The sequence below is a fragment of the Callionymus lyra genome, chromosome 2 (genome assembly GCF_982586985.1).
Source record: "Callionymus lyra chromosome 2, fCalLyr1.hap1.1, whole genome shotgun sequence".
NCBI classification, from domain to species: domain Eukaryota; kingdom Metazoa; phylum Chordata; class Actinopteri; order Syngnathiformes; family Callionymidae; genus Callionymus; species Callionymus lyra.
The window spans coordinates 3,750,518-3,768,978 of NC_141819.1; the positions used below are offsets into that span (position 1 = coordinate 3,750,518).

General features: G+C 40.3%; 1 protein-coding gene across 1 annotated transcript in view; it reads right to left on the reverse strand.

Moving 5' to 3' along the window:
* The window catches only part of yjefn3 (YjeF N-terminal domain containing 3), a 77,652-nt gene that overhangs the window by 12,693 nt on the left and 46,498 nt on the right, over window positions 1-18,461 (reverse strand). The window contains exon 2 of the mRNA XM_087783286.1: window positions 3,772-3,880. Within this exon, the coding sequence (XP_087639412.1) occupies window positions 3,772-3,880 (109 nt within the window). The remainder of the gene's footprint in view (window positions 1-3,771; window positions 3,881-18,461) is intronic.

Genomic DNA, 18,461 nt, shown 5'->3' on the forward strand with positions numbered 1-18,461 from the left:
ACTGACTCTCATACAGCGGTGTAGCTCGTTGACCTTGACCCAGAAATAACACAAGGGATAACTCTTTTACTAACTTGAAGAATAGAGTCGATGATTTTACTTGTATACGGGTGAGAAAATAAGTACCACAAAGTACTTTTATTTGAACAATCTACTGCCAATTCATCCCTGACAGCTCAATTAGAAAAGAAAAAACACTCGGGAACTTGAGGTCGTAGGTTCGAGTCCCACACTTGAAATTGTCATTTGTAGCTTGTTATTTACAGATTGTGTTGCGGCTGCAGTAGCAGACACGCGCGCTCGCGGCTTCTTTTGATTCAGTTTTATTGTGGTTTAAAGACTTGTGTATCGTTTTTTATTTCTACTTCATAAATTGTAAAAGATGACAAAATAAAAGGAGTTCATGAAAAACAAAACATGTTTCCAAACACTCGTGCAACACAAGTCCCTGGAATCACGTTTCACGAATACACAAACGTGTGTGATTGAATGTGCAGACACAGCGAGGTGTAACAACTTAAACACACAAACGTGTGTCTTGACTGTAATGTCGTCTCAGTGGGAACTTTTGAGATGAATGTTAAACACACGTGTGCGTTCGCTCACGGCTCCAGACAACACAAACGCACTCACACGTGCGCACAACGGCAGCCATTGTTAACACCAGACAAAAAAAAAGACACAACTGTGTCGGAGGAGCTGAACAATCTAATTTACTGCTGTGAGGCATGAATGTGTTCAGCTGCGCACACACATCTTAACACACATCTACACAAACACATCTGTAAAAACACATCTAAACAGACACTTATAATCACACACATCTAAACACACATTTATAATCACACACATCTAAACACACATCTCTACAAAAACATCTGTACAAACACATCTAAACACACACATTTAATAACATGCATCTAAACACACACATATAATCACACATATCTAAACAAACATTTTTATGATCACACACATCTAAACACACACATATAATCACACAGATCTAAACACACACATCTAAACACACATCTCTACAAAAACATCTGTACAAACACATCTAAACACACACATTTAATAACATGCATCTAAACACACACATATAATCACACATATCTAAACACACATTTTTATAATCACACACATCTAAACACACACATATAATCACACATATCTAAACACGCATTTATAATCACACACATCTGAACTGTCTAGGCGTGTATGTGTGTGTGTGTGTAGGTGTGTATGTGTGTGTGTGTGTAGTTTTGTGGTTGTGTGTAAGTGTGTGTAAGAGTGTGTGTGTGTGGTTAGGTGTGTGTGTGCGTGTGTGTTCAGCAGTAAGTGTGTGTGTAGGTGTGTGTGTTCAGCAGTAAGTGTGTGTGTGTGTTCAGCAGTAAGTGTGTGTGTTCAGCAGTAAGTGTGTGTGTAGGTGTGTGTGTTCAGCAGTAAGTGTGTGTCTAGGTGTGTGTGTGTTCAGCAGTAAGTGTGTGTGTAGGTGTGTGTGTTCAGCAGTAAGTGTGTGTGTAAGTGTGTGTGTTCAGCAGTAAGTGTGTGTGTAGGTGTGTGTGTTCAGCAGTAAGTGTGTGTGTGTGTTCAGCAGTAAGTGTGTGTGTAGGTGTGTGTGTTCAGCAGTAAGTGTGTGTCTAGGTGTGTGTGTGTTCAGCAGTAAGTGTGTGTGTAGGTGTGTGTGTTCAGCAGTAAGTGTGTGTGTAGGTGTGTGTGTTCAGCAATAAGTGTGTGTGTGTGTGTGTGTTCAGCAGTAAGTGTGTGTGTGTGTTCAGCAGTAAGTGTGTGTGTTCAGCAGTAAGTGTGTGTGTGTGTTCAGCAGTAAGTGTGTGTGTGTGTTCAGCAGTAAGTGTGTGTGTTCAGCAGTAAGTGTGTGTGTTCAGCAGTAAGTGTGTGTGTGTGTTCAGCAGTAAGTGTGTGTGTGTGTTCAGCAGTAAGTGTGTGTGTTCAGCAGTAAGTGTGTGTGTTCAGCAGTAAGTGTGTGTGTTCAGCAGTAAGTGTGTGTGTGTGTTCAGCAGTAAGTGTGTGTGTTCAGCAGTAAGTGTGTGTGTGTGTTCAGCAGTAAGTGTGTGTGTAGGTGTGTGTGTTCAGCAGTAAGTGTGTGTGTAGGTGTGTGTGTTCAGCAGTAAGTGTGTGTGTAAGTGTGTCTGTTCAGCAGTAAGTGTGTGTGTGTGTTCAGCAGTAAGTGTGTGTGTTCAGCAGTAAGTGTGTGTGTTCAGCAGTAAGTGTGTGTGTGTCTGGTTTGACTGTAATGCTCCTAAAATAGCGATGATGTCATCTCAGTCTGGTGTCGGCCATGTTTGTCTGGAGGCTGATGGCGGCGCAGGCTGTCGTCCAGCGGTGATGATGATGATGGAGAGGAAGTGGATGTGGTTTGATCGCACACTCTGAGCTGGAGAACACAATCTGAGGCGACACTTTTCCATTTCACTTCTTCATCCGTCTCTTCTTTCATGGAGGAGCTAATGGCTACGATTAAATACTCGCGGATTAAACTAATGAAACAATCACGTTCCAACACAAACATCATTTGATCGCACAATCACACAGACACACTTGTTCACTGAACACGCGGTTACACACGAGACGCCGTCACTTCATTAGCAACACAACTCGACACTTTGTTACTTCGCGATCACCTTGTTATGTTTAAATATGTGTAACTAAAGACTGGAACTCTGCTTTCTGTGTGTGTGTGTGAGTGTGTGTGTGTGTGTGTGTGTGTGTGTGTGTGTGTGTGTGTGTGTGTGTGTGTGTGTGTGTGTGTGTGTGTGTGTGTGTGTGTGTGTGTGTGTGTGTGTGGGTGTGATTCTGCTGAATCAGCGAAACATGTGATGCTTGTTTTTAATTCAGATTTTTCTCTTCTATCTCAGTTTTTTTTCATTTGTGTCTGTGTGTGTGTATCAATGTTTGTTTGTGTGTCATTGTCTGTTTGTGTGAGTGTGTGTGTGTCCATGTTTGTTTGTGTGTCATTGTCTGGTTGTGTGTGTGTGTGTGTGTCCATGTTTGTGTATGTCATTGTCTGTTTGTGAGAGTGTGTGTGTTTGTCTGTGCTCTTGTTTGTGTGTGTAGGTGTTTGTTTACGTGTGTGTTTATGTGTGTGTTTTCTTGTGTGTGTGTGTGTGTGCGTGTGTTTAAATGTGTGTTTAATAGTCAGTATAAAGAGATTCAATAACACAACTAATCTTTGATGTATTTTTTTGTAATAAAGTGGAGCAAATAATACCAGAAGATAAATCATCAATAATCTGAAGTAATGTGACTGAATAATAATCTGAGGTCATGTGACTGAATAATCTCTGAAGTCATGTGACTGAATAATCTTTGAAGTCATGTGACTGAATAATCTCTGAAGTCATGTGACTGAATAATCTCTGAAGTCATGTGACTGAATAATCTCTGAGGTCATGTGACTGAATAATAATCTGAAGTCATGTGACTGAATAATCTCTGAAGTCATGTGACTGAATAATCTCTGAGGTCATGTGACTGAATAATCTCTGAAGTCATGTGACTGAATAATCTTTGAAGTCATGTGACTGAATAATCTCTGAAGTCATGTGACTGAATAATCTCTGAGGTCATGTGACTGAATAATAATCTGAAGTCATGTGACTGAATAATCTCTGAAGTCATGTGACTGAATAATCTCTGAGGTCATGTGACTGAATAATATCTGAGGTCATGTGACTGAATAATATCTGAGGTCATGTGACTGAATAATCTCTGAGGTCATGTGACTGTATAATCTCTGGGGTCACTGACCTTGGTGACGGCGAGGGCGCAGGCGTTCCCCCAGATCTCGATGAGCTGCTGTTGTCCAAACCTATAATCACGAACCAGTTCCGTCTCGATCTCTGCAGCCTCGGCTTTACTGAGGAACACAACAGAGCCGTAACATTATGACCGGGACGAGAAGGAAAGATGTGATCGCAATTTAGGTTCAAGGACAAGTTCAAGAACAAGTGTATTTTTGTGGGTCCGTATTTGTCTGTGTGTGTATATATTTTATATATTTGACTGTGTGGGTCAGTGTGTCTTTGTCTGTGTTTGTTTGTACTTTTGTGTTTGTGTGTGTTCATATTCATCTATCTGTGTGCGTCTGTACTTTTTTTGTTTGTGTGTGTGAGCCTGTCTCTATATGTGTGTGTGTTCCTGAGCATGCATATTTCTGTTTGTGTGTCCATCTTTGCATCTCTTTGTACATGTTTGAATTTGTGTGTTGTTTGTGCTTGTATGTGTTTGTGCGTGTTTGCATTTGTGTGTGTCTTTGAGCAGGTATGTAAGTAAGCGTGCATGTTTGCGCTTGTGTGTCTGTCTTTACTTTTGTGTCATGTGAGTCTGTCTAACTATGTTTGTGTTGTGTGTGTGTGAGTGTGTGCGCGTGTGTGTGAGTGTGTGTGTGTGTTTGAGGGTGTGTGTGCGTGTGGGTAAGAACGTGTGTGTGTGTGTGCATGTTTGTGTGTGTGTGTGTGTGTGTGTGTGTGTGTGTGTGTGTGTGTGTGTGTGTGTGTGTGTGTATGTGTGTAGGTGTGTGTGTGTGTGGGGGGGGGGTATGTGTGTATGTGTGTAGGTGTGTGTGTGTGTGTGTGTAGGTGTGTGTGTGTGTGAAATAAAATATGGAATATTATGTGATTCATTGTTAATCATATAAAACAAAGAGAAACTGATGATTCATGAACTTTACAAACATCTTATGAATGAATTCTTGGCGACCATGATCCTTCACGCTTGTGACGTCATAACGTTTCAATCATCCACGTTTTTCTTTCGTGGGTTTTATTCCTCTGCTGCCCTCTAGCGGCTGATGTTGCTGCTGCAGCTCAAAGTGACGTTTACTGAGCAAGAAAGTTGGTTTGATTGACAGGAGAGAATCATGTATAGGTTCATTATGAGGTCAAAGGTCATGATTGAGTGTGTGTGTGAGTGTGTGTGTGTGTGTGTGTGTGTGTCCTTAGACCTCATGCAGCTCCTGGCATTTCCATGAGCCGGAGGATCTTCAGCTTCACCTCAGGGATGTTTCCTGATCTTTGAGAAGTTCAGTTCCAGCCAAAGGGCTCTAGAGTCGAACTACACACTTTTACCACACACTCTCACTACACACTCTTACTACACACTCTTACTACACACTCTTACTACACACTTTCACTACACACTCTTACTATACACTCTCACTACACACTCTCACTACACACTCTCACTACACACTCTTACTACACACTCTCACTACACACTCTTACTATACACTCTCACTACACACTCTTACTACACACTTTTACTACACACTCTTACTACACACTCTTACTATACACCCTCACCACACACTCTTGCTACACACTCTTACTACACACTCTTACTACACACTTTTACTACACACTCTTACTACACACTCTTACTATACACTCTCACTACACACTCTTGCTACACACTCTTACTACACACTTTTACTACACACTCTTACTACACACTCTTACTGTACACCCTCACTACACACTCTTGCTACACACTCTTACTACACACTCTTACTACACACTTTTACTACACACTCTTACTACACACTTTTACTTCACACTCTTACTACACACTCTTACTACACACTCTCACTACACACTTTTGCTACACACTCTTACTATACACTTTTACTACACACTCTTACTACACACTTTTACTACACACTCTTACTACACACTCTTACTACACACTCTTACTACACACTCTCACTACACACTCTTACTACACACTCTTACTACACACTCTTACTACACACTTTTACTACACACTCTTACTACACACTCTCACTACACACTCTTACAACACACTCTCACTACACACTCTTACTACACACTCTTACTACACACTCTCACTACACACTCTTACTACACACTCTCACTACACACTCTTACTACACACTTTTACTACACACTCTCACTACACAATCTTACTACACACTCTTACTACACACTTTTACTATACACTCTTACTATACACTCTCACTACACACTCTTACTACACACTCTTACTACACACTCTCACTACACACTCTCACTACACACTCTTTCTACACACTCTTACTACACACTCTTACTACACACTCTCACTACACACTCTCACTACACACTCTTTCTACACACTCTTACTATACACTCTCACTACACACTCTTACTACACACTCTTACTACACACTCTTACTACACACTCTTACTACGCACTCTTACTACACACTCTTACTACACACTCTCACTACACACTCTTACTACACACTCTTACTACACACTCTTACTACACACTCTCACTACACACTCTTACTACACACTCTTACTACACACTCTTACTACACACTTTTACTACACACTCTTACTACACACTCTCACTACACACTCTTACTACACACTCTTACTACACACTCTAAAAAATATAAATTCATCATATATAATAAAAAAAATAATAATAATAAAATATCAAATATATATCATCCATATAATATAAAATATATCCTATAAATATAAAGTGCTGAAATCGAACCCATAAAAGAACGGTGATAAAAGTGAGTACACAGTAAAGTACACAGTATTCTTTGTGTACTTTCAGAACATGAAGCTGTGATGTCACTATGATGCAACACCCTGGAGACTCAGGTACTGACTGTAGCTCCGCCCACTCAGGTGTAAGTGAAACTCTCCCTGAAGGTTGACTTTATTTCCCAGAGTCTCACTAAAGAGTGTTTACCTCACACTGCACGACACTTTAATGGTGCATCATGGGAAATCATAAGATAACAAGTTTCTTCTGCTTTGTTTTCTGCTGCGAACCTGACGAGCCGAAGCTCACTGACGGTGACCTCCATGCTAGTATTAGTATTAGTATTAGTATTAGTATTAGTATTAGTATTAGTATTAGTATTAGTATTAAATTATTATCAATAACGTTTGTTCTTTTTTACATTAAAAAGTTACATTTGTCATTTTTTTAATAATACATTTAAATAATTTGTATATTAAAAGAATATATATTTATATACATATATATATATATAAATATATATATATATATATCATTGGATGTAAAAGAGTTTGATATTTTAATACCAATTAATCTAACTTTTTTACATTGATGACTGAGGACGAGAGGATACAGTGATGACTGAGGATGAGAGGATACAGTGATGACTGAGGACGAGAGGATACAGTGATGACTGAGGATAAGAGGATACAGTGATGACTGAGGACGAGAGGATACAGTGATGACTGAGGGCGAGAGGATACAGTGATGACTGAGGACGAGAGGATACAGTGATGACTGAGGACGAGAGGATACAGTGATGACTGAGGACGAGAGGATACAGTATTGAATGAGGACGAGAGGATACAGTATTGAATGAGGACGAGAGGATACAGTGATGAATGAGGACGAGAGGATACAGTGATGACTGAGGACGAGAGGATACAGTGATGAATGAGGACGAGAGGATACAGCGATGACTGAGGACGAGAGGATACAGTGATGAATGAGGACGAGAGGATACAGTGATGACTGAGGACGAGAGGATACAGCGATGACTCAGGACGAGAGGATACAGCGATGACTGAGGACGAGAGGATACAGCGATGACTGAGGACGAGAGGATACAGTGATGACTGAGGACGAGAGGATACAGTGATGACTGAGGACGAGAGGATACAGCGATGACTGAGGACGAGAGGATACAGCGATGACTGAGGACGAGAGGATACAGCGATGACTGAGGACGAGAGGATACAGTGATGACTGAGGACGAGAGGATACAGCGATGACTGAGGACGAGAGGATACAGTGATGACTGAGGACGAGAGGATACAGTGATGACTAAGGACGAGAGGATACAGTGATGACTGAGGACGAGAGGATACAGTGATGACTGAGGACGAGAGGATACAGCGATGACTGAGGACGAGAGGATACAGCGATGACTGAGGACGAGAGGATACAGCGATGACTGAGGACGAGAGGATAAAGCGATGACTGAGGACGAGAGGATACAGTGATGAATGAGGACAAAGGAAAATGTCATCTAGTGGCTGATGTGAGTATTTCTATGTACAAGTACAAATACACTGATGTTCTACACGTGAACCCTGGAGAAACATAAGAACCTGAACAAGAACAGCAGCAGAGACTCGTAACATCTTTGTATCTACAGAACAGACGGAGCTTCTGTTGCTGGAGGACAGAAATAGATCAGCCTCTCAGGAGCCTCGTTTACACCTTCACAGCCAGATGAAGCTGGAGATACATCTGATGTATCCACACGTGTGGAGATATATCAGATATATTAGATATATCTCTACACGTGTGGAGATATATCTAATATATCTGATATATCTACAGCGTGTGGAGATATATCTCATATCTCCACACGTGTGGAGGAACCACAGGTGAAGATGAACCTGATCAATGTTCACGTGTCACTCAAGGTCACGTGACTCCAGCACAAAAGATTGAATATATTTATGGATCTGATGAAGTGTCTCCACGGAGATTTAATTACCAGAGGAAGAATCTCAGTGTCATTGAATGAATTTAACTTTTTTTTCAAATAATTCCGAAAACAATGAAATGCTTAAAAACAACAAGATCTTAAAAGTAAGCGTCAACATTTGAAAATGAAAACTAATTCCAAACATGGACGTCCATGTCATCAAAGTCCTGGTTCAGAGAAACATGGTCTCCTCCTGGACCTCATCAGCACGTCTCTCTCCAGGTAAGGTAAGGTAAGGTAAGGTAAGGTAAGGTAAGGTAAGGTAAGGGAAGGGAAGGTAAGGGAAGGGAAGGGAAGGGAAGGGAAGGGAAGGGAAGGTAAGGTAAGGTAAGGTAAGGTAAGGTAAGGGAAGGGAAGGGAAGGTAAAGTAAGGGAAGGTAAGGGAAGGTAAGGTAAGGTAAGGTAAGGTAAGGTAAGGTAAGGTAAGGGAAGGGAAGGGAAGGTAAAGTAAGGGAAGGTAAGGGAAGGTAAGGTAAGGGAAGGTAAGGTAAGGTAAGGTAAGGTAAGGTAAGGTAAGGTAAGGTAAAACTCCAGGCCTCAGAGAGTGACTGAGTGAGATTCACCTCCAGAAGGTTTGAAGGACTCATGACTCAACGAGTCTCTGTCTCTTCATCATGAAACCAGTCGTTTAATCAACGCTTAATCTAATCTCTAATCTAAGTTTTCAAATATTAAACACAATCTTGACGTGTTTTATGTTCGTTGAACAGTTTTATCATCTCCAGTGTTTTTGATCCGACAAGAAGGATTTCATTCGTTTGGCCAGAGATGAATGAATTATGAATTGTTAGAAATGTAAGGTTGATAAGATTAGAATAAATTATATTAAATTAGATTATATTAGACTAGACTAGACTAGATTGGATAGGACTGGACTGGACTGGACTGGACTGGATAAAATTAGATTAGATTAGATCAGATCAGATCAGATCAGATCAGATCAGATTAGATTAGATTAGATTAGATTAGATTAGATAGGATAAGATTAGATTAGATTAGATTAGATCATATTAGATTTGATTCGATTAGATTAGATTCGATTCGATTCGATTAAACTAGACTAGACTAGACTAGATTGGATAGGACTGGACTGGACTGGACTGGACTGGACTGGACTGGACTGGACTGGACTGGACTGGACTGGACTGGACTGGATAAAATTAGATTCGATTAGATTAGATCAGATCATATTAGATTCGATTCGATTCGATTCGATTCGATTAGATAGGATAAGATTAGATTAGATTAGATTAGATCATCTTCGATTCGATTCGATTCGATTCGATTCGATTCGATTCGACGAGACTAGACTAGACTAGACTAGACTAGACTAGACTAGATTGGATAGGACTGGACTGGACTGGACTGGACTGGACTGGACTGGATACAATTATATTAGATTCGATTCGATTCGATTCGATTAGACGAGACTAGACTAGACTAGACTAGACTAGACTAGACTAGATTGGATAGGACTGGACTGGACTGGACTGGACTGGACTGGACTGGACTGGACTGGACTGGACTGGACTTGACTGGACTGGATAAAATTAGATTAGATTAGATTAGATCAGATCATATTAGATTCGATTCGATTCGATTAGATAGGATAAGATTAGATTAGATTAGATTAGATTAGATCATATTAGATTCGATTAGATTTGATTCGATTCGATTCGATTCGATTCGATTAGACGAGACTAGACTAGATTGGATAGGACTGGACTGGACTGGACTGGACTGGACTGGATAGGATAAGATTAGATTAGATTAGATTAGATTAGATTAGATTAGATTAGATTAGATTAGATTAGATTAGATTAGATTGATTTAATTAATACTTCTAAGAGACACAGAAGTTTCATAAAAGCAAGAACAAGAACACATTCTAATAAAAAAGAACAAAGGCAAAGAGATAACAAAGTGCATAAATAAAGAAAAAAGTTCAGAGATAAAGTGCAAATATAAAGAACAAAGTGCAAAGAGATAAAGTTAAAATATAAAGAACAAAGTTAAAATATAAAGAACAAAGTTCAAATATAAAGAACAAAGTTAAAATATAAAGAACAAAGTTCAAATATAAAGAACAAAGCACAAATATAAAGAACAAAGTTCAAATATAAAGAAAAAGGTTCAAAGAGATAAAGTTCAAATATAAAGAACAAAGTTCAAATATAAAGAACAAAGTTAAAATATAAAGAACAAAGTTAAAATATAAAGAACAAAGTTCAAATATAAAGAACAAAGCACAAATATAAAGAACAAAGTTCAAATATAAAGAAAAAGGTTCAAAGAGATAAAGTTCAAATATAAAGAACAAAGTTCAAATATAAAGAAAAAAGTTCAAAGAGATAAAGTTCAAATATAAAGAACAAAGTGCAAATATATAAAACAAAGGGCAAAGAGACAAAGTGCAACTATAAATAAATAATACAAATAAAAATGAAATAAAGAAACTTTTCCATGTGACTGAGGTGACAACATGTAGTAGTTATGGTTCATTAGTCAAGTTACTTTTTGGGTGGGTAGTTAAAGTGTCTGGGTGGGTAGTTAAAGTGTCTGGGTGGGTAGTTAAAGTGTCTGGGTGGGTAGTTAAAGTGTCTGGGTGGGTAGTTAAAGTGTTTGGGTGGGTAGTTAAAGTGTCTGGGTGGGTAGTTAAAGTGTCTGGGTGGGTAGTTAAAGTGTCTGGGTGGGTAGTTAAAGTGTCTGGGTGGGTAGTTAAAGTGTCTGGGTGGGTAGTTAAAGTGTCTGGGTGGGTAGTTAAAGTGTCTGGGTGGGTAGTTAAAGTAACTTCTGCTCTAGAAGGTCTAGATCCATGACTCGGTTCTTAATGAGAAAACAAACAAACTTGAGATAATCTAAGATACGATGTTCTAAAGTTACTAATCAGAAGAAAAGGATTTTTAAAAAACGTCCGTAAAGAGAACTTTTGCTGGTTGATTCGGGCTCAGGTCGTGGGGGCAGCAGCTTCAGCAGGGAGGCCCAGACTTTCAAGACCTCCAGCTACAGTGAGACCCCGAGTCACTGCCAGTCCAGAGAGACGTGGTATCTCCAGCTGTGGTCTCCTACCAGTCGGTCAGGAACACTTCGCCACTGGAGAACCTCCTAACAGAAGCTCTACTCCGAGGCCCTCCTGGATGGCCTATCTATCTAGGGTCCAGACCCCCCGTAGGGAAAACTGGGTAGACAGGAAGTCCGGTACACAGAGAGCTTTGCCTTTTGGCTCAGCTTTCTTTTAACCATCACAGATCATTGCATCGTCTGCATAACTGTTGATCCACCAGTCGATCCCAAGACCCTCAAATACTGGAGGCAGGATCTGACCTCGAAACCCGGTGAAGGATTCCTTCCCTGATTCAGACCAAGAACGATGGACTTGGATTTGGAGGTGCCAGGTTGCGAACTGTTCCAGCGAGCGCTGAAGGTCACGACACGATGAGGACAACAGATGGTCTGACCAAGTCCAGTTAACCTTGTGGCTGGACTAGTCTCAAAATAGCAGTGACCCAGTCCTGAGCCCACTGAACAGGACCCTCTTGTCGGCCCGGTTGTGTCTTCGAAATTCTTGTCCATGAAAGTTATGAACAGAATCAGTGACAAATGTAAGTCCTGGTCCAGTCCAACCATGACTCAGAACCAGTCGAGACTCAGTACCAGTTGTCCTTACTACGACCCTCATCGAGGTTCCTGATCCTCCCGGAGCGACCTCTGTCTTCTCTAGATCCACCAACTTCAACCTCCATCGGGAACGACTCGACCCACTCTTGGTTCCTGACACACCAGTTCAGAACCTTGGGTTCAAACACCCAAGAGCGCAGCTCCAGTTTCTGGTCAGGTTTTGACTTTTCTTTCTTTGGCCCAAAACATTCTTGAATTATTCAAGTGGTTTTAATAATAGATCAAGTTTTGTTGTTTTACGTGAAATCAAATCAGGTTGTTTTTCTAAACAAGTGTCTTTAGCAGCGACTCGTGTTAGAAAAATGGAAGTAAAATGATATAAATTGATCCTAAACATCACAGATCATTGCATCTACTTGAACTAAAACTTATTTATTTTAATATTTCTTTGTTATCAATTAACAGGTACATATTCACAGCGTTTGTTCATCTTTGTGTTGAAATTAAACTTCCGGTCATTAGATGGCAGCAGTCTTTACGTCCTCAACTGATGACTGAGGACGAGAGGATACAGTGATGACTGAGGACGAGAGGATACAGTGATGAATGAGGACAAGAGAATCCAGTGATGACTGAGAACGAGAGGATACAGTGATGACTGAGGACGAGAGGATACAGTGATGACTGGGGACGAGAGGATACAGTGATGACTGAGGACGAGAGGATACGGTGATGACTGAGAACGAGAGGATACAGTGATGACTGCGGACGAGAGGATACAGTGATGACTGCGGACGAGAGGATACAGTGATGACTGAGGACGAGAGGATACAGTGATGACTGAGGACGAGAGGATACAGTGATGAATGAGCACGAGAGAATCCAGTGATGACTGAGAACGAGAGGATACAGTGATGACTGAGGACGAGAGGATACAGTGATGACTGAGGACGAGAGGATACAGTGATGACTGAGGACGAGAGGATACAGTGACGACTGAGGAAGAGAGGATACAGTGATGACTGCGGACGAGAGGATACAGTGATGACTGAGAACGAGAGGATACAGTGATGACTGAGGACGAGAGGATACAGTGATGACTGAGGATGAGAGGATACAGTGATGACTGAGGACGAGAGGATACGGTGATGACTGAGAACGAGAGGATACAGTGATGACTGCGGACGAGAGGATACAGTGATGACTGAGGACGAGAGGATACAGTGATGAATGAGGACGAGAGGATACAGTGATGACTGAGGACGAGAGGATACAGTGATGACTGAGGACGAGAGGATACAGTGATGACTGAGGACGAGAGGATACAGTGATGACTGAGGACGAGAGAATCCAGTGATGACTGAGAACGAGAGGATACAGTGATGACTGAGGACGAGAGGATACAGTGATGACTGAGGACGAGAGGATACAGTGATGACTGAGGACGAGCGGATACAGTGATGACTGAGGACGAGAGGATACAGTGATGACTGCGGACGAGAGGATACAGTGATGACTGAGGACAAGAGGATACAGTGATGACTGAGGACGAGAGGATACAGTGATGACTGCGGACGAGAGGATACAGTGATGACTGAGGACGAGAGGATACAGTGATGAATGAGGACGAGATAATACAGTGATGACTGAGGACGAGAGGATACAGTGATGAATGAGGACGAGAGGATACAGTGATGAATGAGGACGAGAGGATACGGTGATGAATGAGGACGAGAGGATACGGTGATGACTGAGAACGAGAGGATACAGTGATGACTGATGACGAGAGGATACATTGATGAATGAGGACGAGATAATACAGTGATGACTGAGGACGAGAGGATACAGTGATGACTGAGGACGAGAGGATATAGTGACTCCAGCAGCTTTTAAAGCTGATGTTTGGACATATTTTGGTTTGAAAACAAATGAAAGTAGTTACGATTTCGTCAAGAGTCATGTGGTCTGTAAATACTACAACACCAGAGTCAAGTACTGGACAATACTACACATATATACTTTTTACTACACTATCATAACACCAGAGTCAAGTACTCTACAATACTACACGTATATAATACATCACGTATACAATACTACACGTCCTTCACCTCCTGCATCGGACCTACTCCCACTTGGATAAAGGAAGCGGTTCAGTGAGAATCCTGTTCCTGGACTTTTCTAGTGCCTTCAACACTATCCAACCCACTCTGCTGCAGGACAAACTGACTAAGATGCATGTGGACCCTGGTCTGGTCTCCTGGATTACGGACTATCTTACTGATCGACCACAGTATGTCAGGCTGAAGGACATCAAGTCTGACAAAATTTCGGGAGGTCCAGGACAAAGCCACGTCCAGTGTCCATCAGAGGCGACGAGGTGGAGATAGTGGACAACTATAAGTACCTCGGTGTGTGGATGGACAGTAAACTGGACTGGTCCTGCAACACAGACCATGTGTATAAGAAGGTTCAGAGTAGACTGTACTTTCTGAGGAGGCTTCGATCATTTAACATCTGCAAGAAGCTCCTCTGCATGTTCTACCAGTCTGTGGTGGCCAGTGTCCTGTTCTATGCTGTGGTGTGTTGGGGTGGAAATGTGTCCAAGAGGAGGTCAACAGGTTGGACAGGTTGATCAGGAGGGCTGGTTCTGTGGTTGGAATGAAGCTGGACTCACTGGTGACAGTTGCTGAGAGGATATCATTGAACAAACTACTGTCCATCATGGATGATGACAGTCATCCTCTGAACACTGTCATCAGTGAGCAGAGAAGCAGATGAAGCACGAATGCTCCTACCCAGGTGCAGCACTAATAGACTCAGGGACTCATTCATCCCTCGGGCTATTAAATTGTACAATTCTGAGTTCGGGGGCAGGAGTGGAGTGAAAGTATCTGGATGTTCTGTTCCATGTTAGTCTTTGTATCTTTGTCTTTGTTGTTTTTCTTTCTTTGATCTATGTCCTTTGTCTTTGTCTTTAGACTTAGATTGTGTCATCTTGTTCTTCCTCTTTATGTTCTTCTTATTTTATTTTTTATGTATTATTTTTTATTGTTTATGAAAAATTGCTGGCTATTGGTAAAAAACAATTTCCCAAAGGAGACCTCCTGAGGGATCAATAAAGTTTTACCTTACCTTAGCTTGCCTTATATACTTGTTACAACACTATCACAACACCAGAGTCAAGTACTCCACAATACTACACATATATACTTTTTACTACACTATCACAACACCAGAGTCAAGTACTCTACAATACTACACGTATATACTTGTTACAACACTATCACAACACCAGAGTCAAGTACTGGACAATACTACACATATATACTTTTTATACACTATCACAACACCAGAGTCAAGTACTCTACAATACTACACGTATATACTTGTTACAACACTATCACAACACCAGAGTCAAGTACTCCACAATACTACACGTATATACTTTTTACTACACTATCACAACACCAGAGTCAAGTACTCCACAATACTACACGTATATACTTGTTACTACACTATCACAACACCAGAGTCAAGTACTGGACAATACTACACATATATACTTGTTACTACACTATCACAACACCAGAGTCAAGTACTCCACAATACTACACGTATATACTTGTTACTACACTATCACAACACCAGAGTCAAATACTCCACAATACTACACGTATATACTTGTTACAACACTATCACAACACCAGAGTCAAGTACTCCACAATACTACACGTATATACTTTTTACTACACTATCACAACACCAGAGTCAAGTACTCCACAATACTACACGTATATACTTGTTACTACACTATCACAACACCAGAGTCAAGTACTCCACAATACTACACGTATATACTTGTTACTACACTATCACAACACCAGAGTCAAGTACTCCACAATACTACACATATATACTTGTTACTACACTATCACAACACCAGAGTCAAGTACTCCACAATACTACACGTATATACTTGTTACTACACTATCACAACACCAGAGTCAAGTACTCCACAATACTACACGTATATACTTTTTACTACACTATCACAACACCAGAGTCAAGTACTGGACAATACTACACGTATATACTTGTTACTACACTATCACAACACCAGAGTCAAGTACTGGACAATACTACACATATATACTTGTTACTACACTATCACAACACCAGAGTCAAGTACTCCACAATACTACATGTATATACTTGTTACTACACTATCACAACACCAGAGTCAAGTACTCCACAATACTACACGTATATACTTGTTACTACACTATCACAACACCAGAGTCTAGTACTCCACAATACTACACATATATACTTGTTACTACACTATCACAACACCAGAGTCAAGTACTCCACAATACTACACGTATATACTTGTTACTACACTATCACAACACCAGAGTCAAGTACTCCACAATACTACACGTATATACTTGTTACTACACTATCACAACACCAGAGTCAAGTACTCCACAATACTACACGTATATACTTGTTACTACACTATCACAACACCAGAGTCAAGTATTGGACAATACTACATGTATATACTTGTTACTACACTATCACAACACCAGAGTCAAGTACTCCACAATACTACACGTATATACTTGTTACTACACTATCACAACACCAGAGTCAAGTACCGCACAATACTACACGTATATACTTGTTACTACACTATCACAACACCAGAGTCAAGTACTGGACAATACTACACATATATACTTGTTACTACACTATCACAACACCAGAGTCAAGTACTCCACAATACTACACGTATATACTTGTTACTACACTATCACAACACCAGAGTCAAGTACTCCACAATACTACACATATATACTTGTTACTACACTATCACAACACCAGAGTCAAGTACTCCACAATACTACACGTATATACTTGTTACTACACTATCACAACACCAGAGTCAAGTACTCCACAATACTACACATATATACTTGTTACTACACTATCACAACACCAGAGTCAAGTACTCCACAATACTACACGTATATACTTGTTACTACACTATCACAACACCAGAGTCAAGTACTCCACAATACTACATGTATATACTTGTTACTACACTATCACAACACCAGAGTCTAGTACTCCACAATACTACACGTATATACTTGTTACTACACTATCACAACACCAGAGTCAAGTACTCCACAATACTACACGTATCTACTTGTTACTACACTATCACAACACCAGAGTCAAGTACTCCACAATACTACACGTATATACTTGTTACTACACTATCACAACACCAGAGTCAAGCACATACAATACTACACATATATACTTTTTACTACACTATCACAACACCAGAGTCAAGTACTCTACAATACTACACGTATATACTTGTTACAACACTATCACAACACCAGAGTCAAGTACTGGACAATACTACACATATATACTTTTTATACACTATCACAACACCAGAGTCAAGTACTCTACAATACTACACGTATATACTTGTTACAACACTATCACAACACCAGAGTCAAGTACTCCACAATACTACACGTATATACTTTTTACTACACTATCACAACACCAGAGTCAAGTACTCCACAATACTACACGTATATACTTGTTACTACACTATCACAACACCAGAGTCAAGTACTGGACAATACTACACATATATACTTGTTACTACACTATCACAACACCAGAGTCAAGTACTCCACAATACTACACGTATATACTTGTTACTACACTATCACAACACCAGAGTCAAATACTCCACAATACTACACGTATATACTTGTTACAACACTATCACAACACCAGAGTCAAGTACTCCACAATACTACACGTATATACTTTTTACTACACTATCACAACACCAGAGTCAAGTACTCCACAATACTACACGTATATACTTGTTACTACACTATCACAACACCAGAGTCAAGTACTCCACAATACTACACGTATATACTTGTTACTACACTATCACAACAACAGAGTCAAGTACTCCACAATACTACACATATATACTTGTTACTACACTATCACAACACCAGAGTCAAGTACTCCACAATACTACACGTATATACTTGTTACTACACTATCACAACACCAGAGTCAAGTACTCCACAATACTACACGTATATACTTGTTACTACACTATCACAACACCAGAGTCAAGTACTCCACAATACTACACGTATATACTTGTTACTACACTATCACAACACCAGAGTCAAGTACTCCACAATACTACACGTATATACTTGTTACTACACTATCACAACACCAGAGTCAAGTATTGGACAAT